Here is a 17,448-nt window from a genome sequence, read left to right on the forward strand (position 1 = left end):
AGAAGCATGCGGTGGCCATAGCTTGTGTAAACTGAGGCCAAATCAAAGCATTTATGGCGTAATATATTATATTTAGAATAAACTTTCATCAAGCAAACCCTAAATGATCCGTTAGTTTTACAGAAACCCAAAACCGCCCCAATCACTCCCCACTGCCACACAGGAATAAGGTGCCGTCTTTCTCCATGCGGACCCCCCTAACAAGACTGTATATCAAAAAATCAGTCAAGTGTCGGCATTCGCACATAACCATGTCTCAAAAAAGGATTTTAATTGAAGGAACTCGGCGGGAGCCGACACAGGAGCCCTTTCTGTGCGAGTCGCATGTAACAGGCCCCGCCATTGACCGGACCCTCCGGCCCCCGTGGCTGATATATACGGCGGGCTTGTATGAGGATGCTGTGCTGTGCGTAACTTTGAGAGGAGAGGCTACATAGATCAGCCCATCAGCACAACTCTTGTCACCCTCCCTTTTTTACGAGTCTGAGAGTTTTTTTTTCCTGTGTAAAGATTTATGACATTTTTTTTTCTCTGCTATTTCATGGCTGTTTGAGTGGGGTTGGTTAAGCCCAATTCAATATGAAGACCTGATTGAGATGTACTAACAGACGCTACTGTAGTTGGCAGCCACGGGGGGAGGGATAAGGTCGGGTACAGCAAAAGACGTTAGGAGAGACAGAGGAATGTTTCAGGCCTGTAAAATAGCCGCCTGTCAAGCCGAGACGCTTGCCATGTTTGGGTGGAGAGCAGCTTTTAATGGGGAAAGACAATTTGGCACTCTTTCTGAAAGACTGACTTTCTGTGAGTGCTTCACAGGCATCCAGCGTCTGTACACATGTGGTCTGACAACTGATAAATGGACAGGACAACTAATCTGAAAGGAAAACATTCTCACTTTAATTACCCCCTATCTTTAATCTGTGTGAAAACTGAAATTATAGCTGTCAGGCCAAGTAAATAGAGAATGCACAGTGTGTGTGTGAGAGAGATTCATCCAAAGCTGTAATAACAGTATCTGTAACGTAGAGAGATTTAGTCATTCTAATGGTGTAAATGTCATTCTGACACTTTTACTGTCCACATGCACATGTGTTACTGCGGGAAAAATTCCTAACAATGTTGCTGACCCCCACACAGTGATGTGTCGATGTGTCTGAGGCCGTGTTCTGCTTATTTAACTAGAAATATCCATGAAACAATGAACACTGTTTTCAAGCACAAGTGAATATTCTGTGTCATCTCCCAAATGTTCTCCCTAAAGCAAGCCTATAACCACCATATACAGGGAGGGACATGTTTTCCCTGATATTATAGTGTACAATTAAAATGAGTTTTTTTATGATGAATTCTTAAACTTTAACCCTCAATCTTAAAACTTTGTGCTTTGGTTAAATACATATATACATTACATATACAGTGTTTGTGCTTTTTGTCAATTATAATTTATTTATTTTGTCAGCAGGGTTATGCAAATCTATCTATCTATCTATCTATCTATCTATCTATCTATCTATCTATCTATCTATCTATCTATCTATCTATCTATCTATCTATCTATCTATCTATCTATCTATCTATCTATCTATCTATCTATCTATCTATCTATCTATCTATCTATCTATCTATCTATCATCTATCTATCCCTATAAGCAAATTAATTTGAAAAACGTTCTTAATTAAATTCTCAGTCACACATAAACTTGCATATGCAGAATACAGTCTAAAGGGTTTTCTTCTAAACTTATCTTTATCTCTGAGCCTGCTGTATTTAAAACACACCACCATGAATTAGAAATATATTTGAAACTCATGATCATTCAAATTAAGAAATGATTTGATTTAGTAAATCATATTAAAGCAGGTGACACTGGAATGAACAAACACCAACAGGACTGTTTAGAATTCTTAAGTAATCGATTAGTGACTAAGCGTTGACAGATTATTGGCACAGGATAAGGTATTTGTTTCTTTTATTGAATTCAGCCCTTAGTTTCAACCAGGCTCCCATTATAAATAGGTCCGACCTTTGGTTGAACGGTTGATTGAGGCATTGCACAAAAAACATCTTTTGTTCCTTTTATTCACAAACATCAACATAATGGCCGTTATCTGCAGCCTTTAGCGATGCTGATGGTTAATAGAGAGGGCTTTAATAGATTTTAGGAGGACAAAGGTAGGCAATGTTTAGCTGCACATGTCAGTCTTTTTGTGTGTAGGGAGAGTCTGCATTAAAAACCTCATTCACAAGGCTGGTTGATGTGTAATTAAATGTGATTACTGCCGCAGTCTGTGTGTGTCCTTTCTGAGGTCACTCGCACACACACACAAGCGCTGCAACACTCCGTCGCCAGGTTTCATCCCCCTTCCTTGGCTTCCTGAGGAGCCTGTGACTTTGGTGGCTGATGGGAAATTTTGTGCATGCCTGAGCTCACAAAGGCGCTCTTTCATCCGCATGCATGCTTGACCTATCGCAGTTCATCGCCCTGCTTTGTGCTCCCGTGACCTCGCGCTGACCAGGGGTTTCCCCTGGAGGTCAGCGGTTCAATCGGTGCCTGTGTCTAATTTCTTCCTGGCTACAGAATCTCTCCCCCCTGCCACCAAATCTGCCCAGCAATCTGCCCACTGTCTCCCCTTCTGCTGCTCGGGCCTAATTCCAATCTTCAGGGATTAGGTGTGGAGTGACAAGACCCTCCGGCCAATGGGCTGACTTGTCAGTTAGGTTTGAAGGCCAGTGGTGCACAATAGCCAGACTTTTCCTGTCTCCTACCTAAAACCAGCCCCCCTAAAACAACACACTAAAATCCCCTCCCAGGAGAGCGCATGCCTGACTTGGGCACGCTGGTCCCAACCTCTCTCCTCCAAACACACCAGTAATAGAACAGAAGCCTCTGCTGCCCGGATTCCGCAGGGCTCCTGTTGCAGATCAACATCCCTTGTTCCTGCTTCCCTTTCCTGCTCAAATCTCTGTCCAAATGAAACAACACCGAGTTTTGTCTGTGTAGGTGCTGCTGACAGACCGAGCCATTGATATGATCTCTGCTTGCATAAATTCTACACCGTGTGTCAAAGTAAAGCATCACGGGACTCAGAAGATATTACAGGTGTTAGTTACTTTGAAAACAAAACGAACAAACCGTCAACTTCCAATTTGAGCTATATTTATCAAACGAAAGTGAACCTGACTAACAGTGACAGGCTGTAGGCAGCATGCAGTTCCACTCCTGGCCACTAGAGGCAGCAGAGCGCACTAGTGTCTTTGGGAACGCCACACTGGTAGCGCTGCGCATACTTCCTGGTTACAGACTGAGGAAACAAGGAAATTTTCGCATAATTCGGGAAATGTCAAATATTTGTTGAATTTCCTGTAACTTTATACAGACGGCACAAATATAACAGGAAGTTTATTTATAATCGTTTGGTCACTTAGAAATGAATGACTGATGGGAAAAAGTGTGGACGTGGTATGTAAACAAACTTTTTTATAACCTCCTCAGTCTTGATATGAGAAACTTTATAGACAGACAATGTTTACTTACGAGAAATGTTCATTTTTGTATCGAATAGCATGTTAAATTAGCTAAATTAAAAGCAGTATACAATAATTAATATTTCTGGGGTGTATACTGTGTGATATTCATGTATGTTGTCACATGCACATTGATATTACTCTGATAAATTAAATGTTTGTTTTCAATAGTTTTTGAAAAATAAAAGCACAGCATATTTTCTGTGCATGCAAACAAATGCTGCCATTTCTGATTTTATTTTAAACTGAGCCCCTCAAAAATCCTCTTCCCACACTTTACCAATCAATTTGTTCTAGGAGTTGTGTAAAAGTACTCAAAAGTTGCCATATGGCAGAAAAACCTAAAACACATTTGACAACTAATCAGTGCAGCAATTACAGATATGTCGTTTTTAATGTTTTAAGTGAATCAGGTTAGTTGAATATAACTAACAATAGATAAACATGTTCAATTTGTTCCAGATGTCATTCTGTAATGATCCACTTTCTTTAGCATGAAAGGAAATCTTCTAGACCTATATCAATCTAGCATCTTTTGTATAGTCCGTAGTCTGTTTTGTATAGAGATTACTAGAATAAAATGTGTATTGATTATATATATTTTACATGCTTTGATTTTCATTGATTAATGTTTTCCAGAAGCTGTTTGCATGTTGTGAAGCATACAAAATGAGTAAATAAGCTATTTAATTGTTTATTAATGGTTTATACAATGCTGTTTTGTATTAAGCGGTATATTCCTTTTCATACATAAAGCATAACACTAGCAAATGAGTACATTTAAAAAGACAGACATCTCTCATTCAGTAGGGTTGAATATGATGCTGGTGTATTTGTTTTCTTCTGCGTCTCCACAGAGCGTCATAGTGGCCAGTTGAAGGACAGCTGCATCAAGCCACTTATCTCAATTAAACCTTAGGCCATTGTGGAAGCACCACACACACCCGTCTGGACATTAGAGATCTCAGCTGTCTGAGAGCCAAAATGACTGCGTCAAACTGGGGTCTGATCATGAATGTTGTAAACAGCATTGTGGGTGTGAGTGTCTTGACGATGCCCTTCTGCTTCAAACAGGTACACACATGGTTAGAGCTTATGGGAACGCGTGCTGTGTTGTTTTGTATTCTTATAGGAGGATTCTATATGTTGAAATCCACCATACGGACTTGGAGTTGTTTATACATGACCTTTCTGGTTAATAATGTGTTAACTGAATGAACGAAGTTAATCAGAAATTGATAAGCTGCCATTTTAGTTTGTCCACTCTATTTTGTACAAGAATCAGTAAAAGCATGTAACATTTACTGGGGCTGGAATTTAAATATATTAGGGGTGCTCCGATTGATCGTTTCCACTGCACGCGCTGAATTAAAGTTGCTAATAATTACTCATTGTTTGCAGTAAATATGAACATGGATTGACACGAAAATGTAATAACACCATAAATGCATATAATTAAAGTCTACTGTGTATCACAGTCAACACACAGGGCTTTTTGGCTAGGTTTAAAGGGAAAGAGCACTTTTAGATAAACAAGGCAATAATAAATGGTATTCGTGGAGGTAGAAAAACAAAGTTTTTTATGAACCGCAGAATTGCTTGTAATAAAGATTTAAATGTAAAAGGAAAGGCAGTAGAGCTGACTGTTTCTGTCAATGGTAAGTTTGTGATAACGTAAGAAAAGTAGTTAAAGGCCCGGTTTCACGGACAGGGCTTAGACTAAGCCAGGATTAGGCCATAATTCAATTCGTACCGCACATGGACTGCATACACACTGCAAACGGAGTAGGCCTATGTGTGAACCTGGCATAAAAGGCCACCTCATATACAGCTCACAAAATCAGGCTTGTGCTGTGTGTAAGCTATTGCACGATTGTAAAAATAAAAATGCACTGCATGATAAAACATTTAGGTGAATATAAATATGTATTTTTGAAAAATGTCTAAAAAATCTCAAATTAAAAAATCCCCTCTCACAAGAGTCACATAAGGGGGGAATTCATTCTCAAAAATGCCCTAAATCAGGCCCTAAATAAATGTCTGATTGGAGTATCACTATAAATAATTCAACATAATAAAAAGATCGGTATCAGTGATCGGATCGGCAGATACTGCTTTCTGTGATCGGCAATCGGTGATCGGCCTCAAAAATCCTGATCGGAGCACCCCTTAAATATATAGGACATCTGTGTTTGTCTCTTAATTTTTATAGCCATTTTTTCATTCTTTTTGCAGTGTGGAATTGTGTTGGGAACATTGTTGTTGTTCTTCTGTTCATGGATGACCCACCAGTCCTGCATGTTTCTGGTCCACTCGGCCAGTAACACAAAACGCAGGACTTACGCTGGACTAGGTGAGAGTGACTGAAAGCAACAGACACACTCAGAGATTTCATTAATTTCCATCATTATAATAATGTTTAAAGCATCCTCAGTTTGGATTACAGTGGAATAACTTATGTTGTTAATTAAATTAGGTGACCAGATTGCAACATCTGTATTTTTCTCATTACAAGTAAGCAAAATAAAACAGAAAAGCCAAGAACCTATAACTCGCCGCTAATGCAGACTAAAAGTAGTATTTGTGATATTAGTGTTATTTTCAAAAATTGTAATCAAGAGGAAAATTTACAACCCTTTTTGTGAAGGTGGTAAAAAAAAGACAATTTCACAAGAAGCCTTTTTCATTTCTCTCTCCCTTCCCAGCTTTTCATGCTTATGGAAAACCAGGCAAGGCACTTGTGGAATTAAGGTAAGATGACTATGGAGATTCATCTTCAACCTCGTGAATTAAATAAGCTCTTTTTGCTTGTATTATCTACTTATGTTCTCTCTCTGTTTTCAGCATGATTGGCCTCATGTTGGGGACATGTATTGCTTTCTATGTCGTCATCGCAGATCTGGGTTCCAACTTCTTTGCTCAGCTGCTTGGGCTGGAGGTAAGAAATAAGATTTTATTTTGTCAGATGACTAAAATTATGTTAACTCCTGTTGTTACTCACACATTTCTTCCATATCAATTAATACATTTATGCATTTAGCAGACGCTTTTATCCGACTTACATTGCATTCAATCCGACTTACATTGCATTCAAGTTACAGTTTCTACATTTTATCAGCTCTTGCTTTCCCTGGGAATTGAACCCATGATCTTGGCGTTGCTAGCGCCATGCTCTACTATTTGAGCTACAGGAAAGCTATAATGATAATTAATGATAAGCAATTCCCATAACTGATCATTGTCCTTGTTCATTAACCTCCTGAAAAGATCAAATCAAAGGCCGCTATCTTAAAAAAAGTGCTGAGCTGTGTGTCATGTAACCATAAAAAACACTTCATAGACTTTTTATGTCTTTAGTGTAGATGAGATCGCAGTTGCCGTGTGAAAATGTACTTTTTATCACACCTGTCAGTGACAGGTGATTTGAATTTTACTGACTGTAAATATTTCTTACTGGCCACAAATCTGTATTTTCATTGTGTTACATGCAGCATCTTATGCAAGATGAGCCATCTTTTTGTGAAACAGGAACGATCACAAAAACGTGACAAGTCATAGTAGGGATTTTGTTTCTTGTATTCCTGTTTTGGTTGCATAATCGTTTCTGAAGAACATAATCGTTTTCTGGAGAAAAACAAACAAAAATACTTTAGGCATCTTAGATGAAATGCTGATGGTTAAAAAAAAATGGGATGAATAAATAAACAGTTGGCCAACTTTTACTGTAAATTAAATGATGATCAATGTTTTCGGTTTCATATACTGTAGCTGTGTTTTGTTTTGCTAGTTCTGTATATATATATATATATATATGTATGTATGTATGTATATGTATAAATATACACAGTTTTGTTGCTCTGAATTGGCCTATAACGGCTTTTCCTTTTGCTCCCTCAGGTGACGCATAGCTTCCGTATCGTGTTACTGATTGCTGTGTCACTTTTCATTGTGCTGCCGCTCAGCTTGCAAAGAAACATGATGTCATCAATCCAGTCATTTTCAGCCATGGCACTTATCTTCTACACACTCTTCATGTTCACGGTGAGTCGTTCCCCTTTCCACAGATCCAAACTGCAATCCTGAAAAATGTATTATCAGATTCCATCAGCACACCCTCATTCAAGTGTAGGCAGGTGTTGGAATATATGTGCATGTGTAGATATTCACTATATTTGCCATTTGTATGAGAAAGTAATTGATCTTTTATCATTTTGAGTATATTAAATGATATAAAAATGTTTTGTAAAGCATAAGAGTGCACTTCAACATGACTGTCAAACACTTCAGACTGCAGCTGTCCGTTATGGTTGCTTTAAGGTCATGTTTTTCACTTTCATTTCAAGCCACTTCAATGTTGCAGTGAATTAAGTATATGTGGAATATACTTATTTTTAAATATATAAAGAATTTTTAAAAATGAAATTTGCCAATTTTTTGTCCCTTTTGAAGAGTGTAATGTGGCGATTGCCTGTTTTTGTTTTTTGTGAATACAATGTTTCCTGCTCCAAATTTGTAAAAGCGTAAAAGTAAAGAGCAAATTCTGAAAGAACTGAAGTGAACCATTATAAAACATTCCGAAACCTTATACTGAGTTAGTGTTGTATGCAGAGCTTTTAAATCAAGTTCGTACTTAAATTCAAGACTCAAAGTTGTTGTTTTTTGTCCAGGTTATATACAATGGGTTCAAAATGCTGAGATCATATTGGAAATCTTTTTTTTTTTTATCATACTTTTTTTACAATTTTGAAAAATATAAAACAAAGAATGAAGACATATTTTAGGTTCTGCACTATTTCTAGATCACTTATCAAACAGCCAGTCAAGTGTTCCATTGCAGCAAAAGACTCTGGAACATTCTCAAATCTACAGAACACCATCAGATTTTATACAAACTTGTGAAGTTTTCACTGAAACTACTATGCTGATAACATAATTAGTAATACATTTAAAATAAATAAATAAATATATATATATATATATATATATATATACATATAGAATAATACTTCAAGAGTCATTGACATTAAGTCATAAAGACATTAATGTATTTTAGTGCGTTGCACTGCGTGCACAACCTATACAGTTTGTATACCTTACATCTAGCTCAATGGAGCGTTTTTTCCCAACCCATTTCTTAGTTTAGCATTTTACCATCTAATTATGTTTTCCCTCTGCCCCCATCTGAACCGCTGCCCCGCCCCCATTCCTGATGCTGACTTCCGACCGACCATCTGATGCTCTGACTTGGCGGCCTATAGATAGTGTTGTCCTCTCTGCGTTACGGAATAATCAGTGGCTCCTGGGTGGAGCAAGTACATCTGTGGCGCTTCAAGGGTGTCATACAGTGTCTGCCAATTATCGCCACCACCTTCTGCTGCCACCCGTAAGTAATCCGCCCCAGAGAACGGACCATACCACTGCCATGGATTCAACTACATTACCCAAAATCCCCTTCCTCCTCTGTCCACCTTCATTCAACCTAAAGCTTTGTTTGTCGGTGCTATTTGGTTCAGGGTTTTTTGTGTGTGTGAGTGTTTGAGGTTAGTGCCATGGTGGCAGAATTTATGTGTGTTGTGTGTCATCAGAGTTATCTTGACTCTTTGGTAATACCCAGCATCCTCTGATATATTCCCGCTGGAATTAAACCCTACGACTGGGTAAGCAGATCTGATAGGGTTGGGATTGGTGGTAATTCTGATGGTTACACGGGTTGGCGCTCTTGATTCTGAAGCGAAAGTGGCAAGCTTCTGCAAATGTTTTCTGCAAACATGTGCAGCAATCAGATTTTACCCTTCAAGATTTTTTTGCATGCAACAGGAAAGTTTTGCTGTCCTGTAGCGATGAACTGGCGTTGACAATTATGTGTGGAAGCTGATCGGTATGATTTGTTTTTCCTCCATTAGTTGAAATTTTTTTTTCCTTTCTTTATCCCCTTGAAGGAGTAGTTCACCCAAAAATGAAAATTCTATTATAATTTACTCACTGTAATGTTGTTCTAAACCCATATGGCTTTCAAATCAGGCAGTAATTAACTCTCAATATTTTTTACACTAAGTTATCATATATAGTACCAATCAAAAGTTTGGGGTCAGTAAGGTTTTTTTTAATTAATACTTTTATTCAGCAAGATTGCATTAAATTGATCAAAAGTGACAGTAACTTCAAATAGAGTAGCTCTATTTAAAATGCTTTTTATAAACTTTCTATTCATCAAATAATCCAGAACAAATAACAATTTTACATAAGGAACTGTTTTCAACATTGATAATAAGAAATAATAACTTGTGAACCAAATCGACATATTTAAATTATTTCTGAAGAATCATGTGAGACTGAAGTGAATGGCTGCTGAAAATTCAGCTTTGTCATCACAGGAATAAATTACATTTCAAAATATATTAAAATAGAAAAGAGTTCATTTTAATTGTCATAATATTTTCATTTCATTGTATTTTTGGTCAAATAAATGCAGTCTTGGTGAACTTTTTTTTATAAGAATATCTTGCCGACCCAAAACTTTTGAATAGTAGTATGGGTCACATTTATTATACCTTGATATCTTTGTCTTTTTATCTAAGCATTTGAAAAGAGTGACCAGCACATTGTCCATAATGTGTTCCATGCCAAAAAAAACCCATGCACTTTTGGAATGACAGGAAGGTGAGTAAAAGATGACAGAATTTTAATTTTAGGATGAACTACCCCTTTAAAAATATTACAGGATCTCCACGCACTCTTCATTGTCAGTCTAAGGTTCTTATCTCAGCATCATCACTGCCCCTCTCGTCGTCCTCTTCCTCCCTCCGCCCTGTCTTTATGGGACGATCTGTAACCCTCCTGCTCTCCCCTCCACCACAGATGGTGCTCTCCTCCTTCAAACATGGCCTCCTCACTGGCCAGTGGCTGAACAAGGTCATTTACGTTCGGTGGGACGGCGTCTTTCGCTGCATCCCTATCTGTGGCATGGCATTTGCCTGTCAGTCGTAAGTACTCCGCAATCCTTGCACCACCTCTCTCCTCCTTTCTGCCGCCTGAATGAGGCCAGTTAGGCTTAATGTAGGGCTCCATTTTCATGGTGCAAAAGGACATCATGGCATTCCTTGAATTCAAGAGCCAATGCATCTAATACAAGTGTGTTTGCCCTGAGAAAATGGACCCTTGTTGGTAGACTGATATATTCTGAAGGTGCTCAGCTTATGTCATAACTATATTCTTTATCCAGTTGAGCGTGGCACTAACCTGCGTGTAATATGTCTAACTTTTTGCCTTCCGTGTATACTGTTTTTATCCTATTCTTAACACTAACTCTGTTTTTTAAAGGCATAGTTGACCTAAAATTGAAAAATCTGTGATCATTTAATCACAGTCATGTCATTCTACACCTGTATGACATTCTTTCTTTTATGGAGGAAAAGATCGACTTTTAAGTTTTTATTCACTGTTTGTCTTACTTCTGTCGTAGCTTTAAAATCACTATTGCATATGTGCATATTGAAAACTTGCCATGTCAAAAAATCATACAGGTTTGGAATGACGTTGAATAATGTGAATAATGACAAAATGAGTTTCTTTTTATGAGTGAACTATTCCCAACCACGAAAGGCCTCTTTCCCTTTTTAACGTGTTTGAATAGCTTGGGTTTCCTTAGCAATAATAGGCTGACCCACAAGGTCATCTTGATTTATTTCGTCAGTTGGCAGCTTGTCAGATCTGCCTACAGTTTAAATATTAGTGCATTCTCATACAAGCATTAATGATTCATAAACAAGCAATGATGAGTTTTTGCAGCTTATCATAGTTCCTCCATCTTGACCGGATCTTCCCCTGATGAATTCAACCACTGTGCACTGACACAGTTTTTATTTGCATTATGTTGAAACTCTGATATGTTGTGGGAGTACCATAGACTAATGTTGAGCTCATAGTTAACATTGTTTCAGGCCTTTGATACCGCTGGGAGACATTTGTCCAGTGTTTATCCACTTTGATAAGAATTCACATTCTTTTTATCCATCTTGACCTAATTTTATGTTTCTTTTCTTTCCTTTTTGCTAGCTCAAATATACTAACCATGCAAGGGGTTGGTAATCTCAGTGTTTACCTGGTTATGTAATCTCAAATTTGGGCATGGAGAGTCATTGACCATGACATTTCTTTGTGGGGAATCTTTCACAACATTAAAGCCATTCACCAATGTCTATTGATTTTCCACTCCTAGTTCCTTCAGCTGTTCTTTTCTCTTTTTTAAGTTTCTTATTGTGCTAATCATTTCCACTGTAGTTTTACTATATCCATATCATATTACATAAAATCTCTACAATACACATGGTTATCATAGTTTTACATAGTTGACATGGCTAATATTATCTTTCAAATTCTTGTTTTTGTAAACATTTAAACTAAATATATACAGATATATTCATATTCATATAAACACATTCCTTATATATATATATATATATATATATATATGTGTGTGTGTGTATGTATGTATGTATGTGTGTGTGTATATATATATATATATATATATATATGTATATATGTATGTGTGTGTGTGTGTGTGTGTATCTCTGTCAAAGCTACATTTATTTGATAAAAAATAGTGAAAACAGTAATATTGTGAAATATTGTTACAAATCGGTTTTCTGTTTTAATATATTTTCATTTTCATTCATGTTTTTGTCATTTATTCATGTGACACATTTTCAGCAGCCATGACTCCAGTCTTCCAGTTTTGCATGGTCCTTTTAATATGCTGATTTGATGTTTAATTATTATAAATGTTCATAAAATATTCTCAGACAAAAACATCAATTTGTGACAAAACTGATAACTTTTATCCAAACAATTCTCTCAGATAAATATACATTGAAGGTTCCTTCTATTATTCTTAACATGGTGCTTGTGTTTGTGTCTGTCTGGATATTAATGTGTTTGGAAGTGAATAGAATTGAGGTGTCTGAGAGTGCAGATGCCAGCACAGATGTGTGTGTGTGTGTTTGAGAGTGTGGGTGTTGGGGTGGAGGAGGTGTCAGTGTTGGATTCTGGTGTGGATGAGGTAATGCAGCTCTTGAAGCTTACTGTAACTCCCCCTTTACATACACACACACTCACTTTCTCTGAAGGGTGTTGAGTGATATTTGGCTGTGGCTTCTTGGCCGGCATTGACATACAATGCCACTTACACCCGATCATTAGAAGAGCGAGACGGCGCGACATGACCTCTGATCTGACCACAAACAGTTCCTGTCAGCGCCTACATTTACCAATCCATTTACATTTATTACTTTAGTACATTTAGTACGAGCTCTATTTGATGCCAAATTGAATCTTTAGAGAAAAGTTGACCTGCTTGCTCTTTTGACTAAGAGAACAGATACTGTTCATTGAAGAGCAGCAATCTGGGTCCACTGGTGCCCTTATACGGCTCCCGCTTAATGTGAAAATTCCACTGTAATGTGTAAACACCATAATGGTGTTATTCCTATCGTAAAATTGTCATGTCAGCTTACACAGCATCAAGTCGCAGGTTCACAGCTTTAGGTGTTATGACGGGATCATTTTAGCAGTATTACAAAATAATTATTGTGTCAACACTTGGTAGAGGTGTAGAGAGAGTGCAGTGGGACTGTAGCATCACTGATCTTCCCCCTCCACACACACTGTAATTTCATCAGGAATAGGTTTTTGGGGTCTTTTCTCTCAATTCATCAGGAATGACTTTTCTGTGGTTCGTTTTTTTAGTCTTATGACACTGAATTCTATGTAATTATGGTTATATGTCTGAATTCTATTTTGTACCCATGTCATGGCTGTAAAAGCTTTTGATTGGCTGTGTGACTTCCATCTGCCACCTCTTATTTCTCTCTCTCAGATTTCGGATGTGTCAAAAAAGATGAAAGGTATTGTCAAAAAGCTTTTGGAAGGACTTGAAAGACTAAAACTTAAACAGATGGAAATTATAAAACCAGATTTGCACTTTATGAGGGAATTACTAAGGCTTGCAAGGCAAGTAAAATCTGATTTTAGACTTTGGTTCTGGGTAAATGGTGCCTCAACAAATGACTTGTTTTTGTTGTGTATGAGAATCAACCGTTGGGTGGCAAATGGTGTCAGTAAATAAGTGTTTCCTTGGAGAAAGAAAATGAGCATTTTTTTAGCTGAATCCTACATTATTCCACATTCAGATCATAGACATTTTTGGCTTCCTGGAGACAATTGTAGAGATTTGTGCAATACAGTATACAAATAAATGTTAGAATGCCAACTTCCATTATATTTTGAATGCCAAACATTCTATCAATATGCGCTAGTGTTCAAAAGTCAGTAAGATTCTTTAAAGGGGGCATAACACACACAGTTTCACCTAATCTCGTGTTAAAACAAACTGCATCCACTGTTCACGTAACGCTGTGTTCTTTTGGGAAGCTGAACAAGGTTATTTTTCCCTTACAACCAAAAACACACTTCTTTAAAGACATTCTTCCCGAGCGAGTCCTGTGCAGTGCAGCCGAATGAAGCACGTTGATGGGCGCGCTCTCGCTCTGGTCGATGCGTGCACGGGCGCGCTCTTCCGGGAGAAATGCCCATATAAGGAGTTCCACCGTCATTTACATCAGCAAGAGCCATGATTGAAAAAAACTTTCTGAAACTTGTACGAACCCGGAAGTAAGATTTTTGCCACAAAAATACTCAGTCATACTTCCAATTTTTTTTTTTTTACTTTGGCCATGCTTAGAATCCAACTCTTTAAGTCAATAACTCTGAATGGACGAAACAGCATTGTACCCCCCCCCCCCTCCCCAAATGTTTTTGAATCAAAAATATTTGCTCAAAACACAGTAAAAATATGAATAGTGTAAAATATTATTACAATTTAAAGTTTTTCTAATTTGTTATATTTTAAATATACTTATTAATTTGATGGAAAAGCTGAATTTTCTGAAGCGATTTTTCCAGTATTTGGTGTCAAATGATCCTTCAGAAATAATTGTAATATGCTGATTTGGTGCTCAAGAAACATTTCATATTACTATCATTGTTGCAAACAGTTATACTGCTACACGATTTTGAAAACCATGATACATTTTTTTAGTTTTTTCTCTGAATAGTAAAGAAAAAAATGGCATTTAAATATTTTGTAATGTTATAAATGTCTGTCACTTTTGAACAATTTAATGCATCCTTGCTGAATAAAAGCATTAATTCGTCTCTTAAAAATATTTACTGACCCCAGACTTTTTGTAATGGTAGTTAGTGGGAGATTTTCAAACCTCAAACTGAGTTTGAATGGAAAATGAATGCTTCAGCAACATCAAAACTGTGCTGTCTTTTAATGAATAAGTGAAAAATGAAAAAATAAATACACATAAAATGTAGAAGTCTACATAGACGTCTCTCGCTCTGGTTTTTATTGCGAGTGAGTTCCAGCTACGAGACAGACAGGCCTTTGGTGTGAGATCAGGCGTTGGCTTAAAAAGCCCAGAACGTGGTACTGTATATCCTAATAAAAGCAGGAATGGGCTCCGACTGTGTCTGCGAGAGCTGTGAGTGGGCTGAGAGCAAGAAAGCCCGAACAAAAGCCCATACTGCCAGGAAATTTTATAACATGCTAAAGTCTGACAAGCACTTGTCGCTAATATATAGCCGTTGTAAATTCCCCATTTAATGTTTTGCTGGCGTCTGGTTTTATTCGTTGTCCCGATGACAGACATAGATTTTTTTTCTGCTCTTTTTGTAGCTGTTTTTTTGTTTCTCAGTGATACTGAACCCTTTATCAGTGCTCGTTTCATCCAATTCGACTCTCCCTCCTTCCCACCCTCCCTCCATTTTGTCTTTTGTGTGTCTGAAATGAGTGATGGCCTTTGTATATTAAATTCCTGCTTCTCTTGCTCTCTTGCATGTTTATGTCTCTAGAGCTCAAATGCACAGTTCAGTATGTCCTTATGCTAAATAATGATTATACTGTGACTGGTCAGTTTGAGTTAATAAGCATTTATGCGAATTCACATAATGTTATATTTTGTGATAACGTTACTATAAATCTGACATAGCACAAATTGTTCATCTGTTATAATAATGTGTCCTTTAGTATTTGATACTTTAAAGGAATGCTTTAGGTTTAATGCAAGTCTGTAGACTTTATCTGTGACATGCTGTCGGTATAATATGTTGTCTCTTAGTTTGTAAAAACATACAAAAATCATGTTTACTTCATGTTTCCATGTAAAATGGTTAGACCTGTTAACATTCACAAGAAATTAACTTTTTACAAAATGAAACACTCACCCAATACAACCAAATGTTCATCCACCTAACCGTAGCCCCTCTGTTAAACGAGTTAGACTTACTTACAGCTCAAATAACAAACATTTTTGAAAGAACAAACATATGAGCTGCACAAATATAACTAAACGATACATTTATAGCTGTAGTAATCGACAGGATGTCATAGTTTTAAGTTGTATTGACCTGCTTTAATATATGCATCTTGAGCCTGATGTATATAAAAAGCTTTGTCTTCCATAGGCAAGTATTGCCCACTTACGACAGCCTGGATGAGCCATCAGTGAAGAGAATGAGCACAATATTCACCTCCTCGCTCAATGTGGTCACAACCTTCTACATCACGGTAAGTGTGTGAGAGACCATTCATCAACTGCTAACTGATGATCAGCAGATTGTTAAGGCTGAAACAATAACCATTCCATTTATTTTTGTGTTTTAACCTTTTCAACTGGAGTGACTAGTTCAATAGCTAATTATTTATTTAAAGCTTAAAATCTGACCACATCTTATCTGCTCCTTTTTAATATGCTGACTAATGAGAAGGGATCTTTCATAATTATTCTAATCATATTTTTATAGAAATTAATAAAAATGTCCACTTTTGGTAGTCATGTCATATGACGATGAAATTGTCTAAATTAGTATATATATTGCCATTAAAATGTTTGGGGTCAGTCTAATTCTTTTATTTATTTTTAATAAATTAATGTTTTATTCAGCAAGGATGCATTAAATTGATCAACAGTAACATTTATAATTTAAATTGATAATATAAAGATTACTATTTTAAATAAATGCTGCTCTTTTAAACTTTTATCAAAGAATACTTAAAGAATGTATAATGATTTGCACAAAAATATTATGCTGTTTTCATTATTATAATTTTTTTACATTGATAACAATAATAATAATGTTTTGTGAGGACCAAATCAACATATTAGAATGATTTGTCTGCGGATCATGTGACTCTAAAGACTGGTGTCATGAAAGGAATAAATTACATATTAAATATAAAAAATTAATTCAAATTTTAATAATACTTGATTTATGCTAATACATTAATGGTTTACTGAATTTTTGATCAAATAAATGCAGCCTTGGTGAGCATAATATTTTTTTTCAATTTGACCCCAAATATTTTACCAAAGTGTATTGTTTTTCTTTATAGAAACTGTAAAACTTATAACACTTGTAGCTGCTCTGTCCTTATTGGCTCCTGGGAGCATGTGCCTCAGTCAGACATGGTAAAGAAACGAGGATTCAAGGATGGTAGAGCTGTTGTCTGCTCACGTTCTTACTCTTAGATCCATATCCGGCCCCACAGGTGATTGCCCTTCCCCTGTTGTGGGTGGTGAGCGCACACTGATACCCTGGAATGTCCTCCCTATTCCCTTTCGTAGGAACAGGGAGAACTCAGACGATGGGGTCAGACTGACTGGCACGTTCTTCTGTGACCCACGTGCACTGAGACGCTCCATCAACGTCAAATGCCGTGTCTCTTTTATTCCTTCATAAATATTTTCAGGGCCACTTTGTGTGGAATGTGTTTTAAGACATGTTTCTGGTCCCCATTCTCTTTCTCTGAAAGCGGGAGTATAAACGTTACCTTGAGAGATAATATTGCTCGTGATTTT

General features: G+C 37.0%; 1 protein-coding gene across 5 annotated transcripts in view; it reads left to right on the top strand.

The window, feature by feature from the left end:
* Positions 1-3,239: 3,239 nt before the first annotated feature.
* LOC306857950 (putative sodium-coupled neutral amino acid transporter 10) overlaps positions 3,240-17,448 on the top strand; it is a 30,112-nt gene continuing 15,903 nt past the window's right edge. The window contains exons 1-9 of one of the 5 annotated variants that reach the window (XM_079398251.1): positions 3,282-3,461; positions 4,384-4,600; positions 5,762-5,879; positions 6,232-6,277; positions 6,371-6,464; positions 7,424-7,567; positions 8,785-8,909; positions 10,385-10,509; positions 16,055-16,157. In XM_079398251.1, coding sequence (XP_079254377.1) covers positions 10,385-10,509; positions 16,055-16,157 — 228 coding nt within the window. In that variant the 5' untranslated portion in view covers positions 3,282-3,461; positions 4,384-4,600; positions 5,762-5,879; ... (2 more) ...; positions 7,424-7,567; positions 8,785-8,909. Of the gene's footprint in view, positions 3,462-4,164; positions 4,200-4,383; positions 4,601-5,761; positions 5,880-6,231; positions 6,278-6,370; positions 6,465-7,423; positions 7,568-8,606; positions 8,910-10,384; positions 10,510-16,054; positions 16,158-17,448 lie in introns of those variants that run through there. The other 4 variants (XM_079398248.1, XM_079398247.1, XM_079398249.1 and 1 more) reach the window with 4 other exon arrangements.

The sequence above is a fragment of the Barbus barbus genome (genome assembly GCF_936440315.1).
Source record: "Barbus barbus genome assembly, chromosome: 38".
NCBI lineage: Eukaryota > Metazoa > Chordata > Actinopteri > Cypriniformes > Cyprinidae > Barbus > Barbus barbus.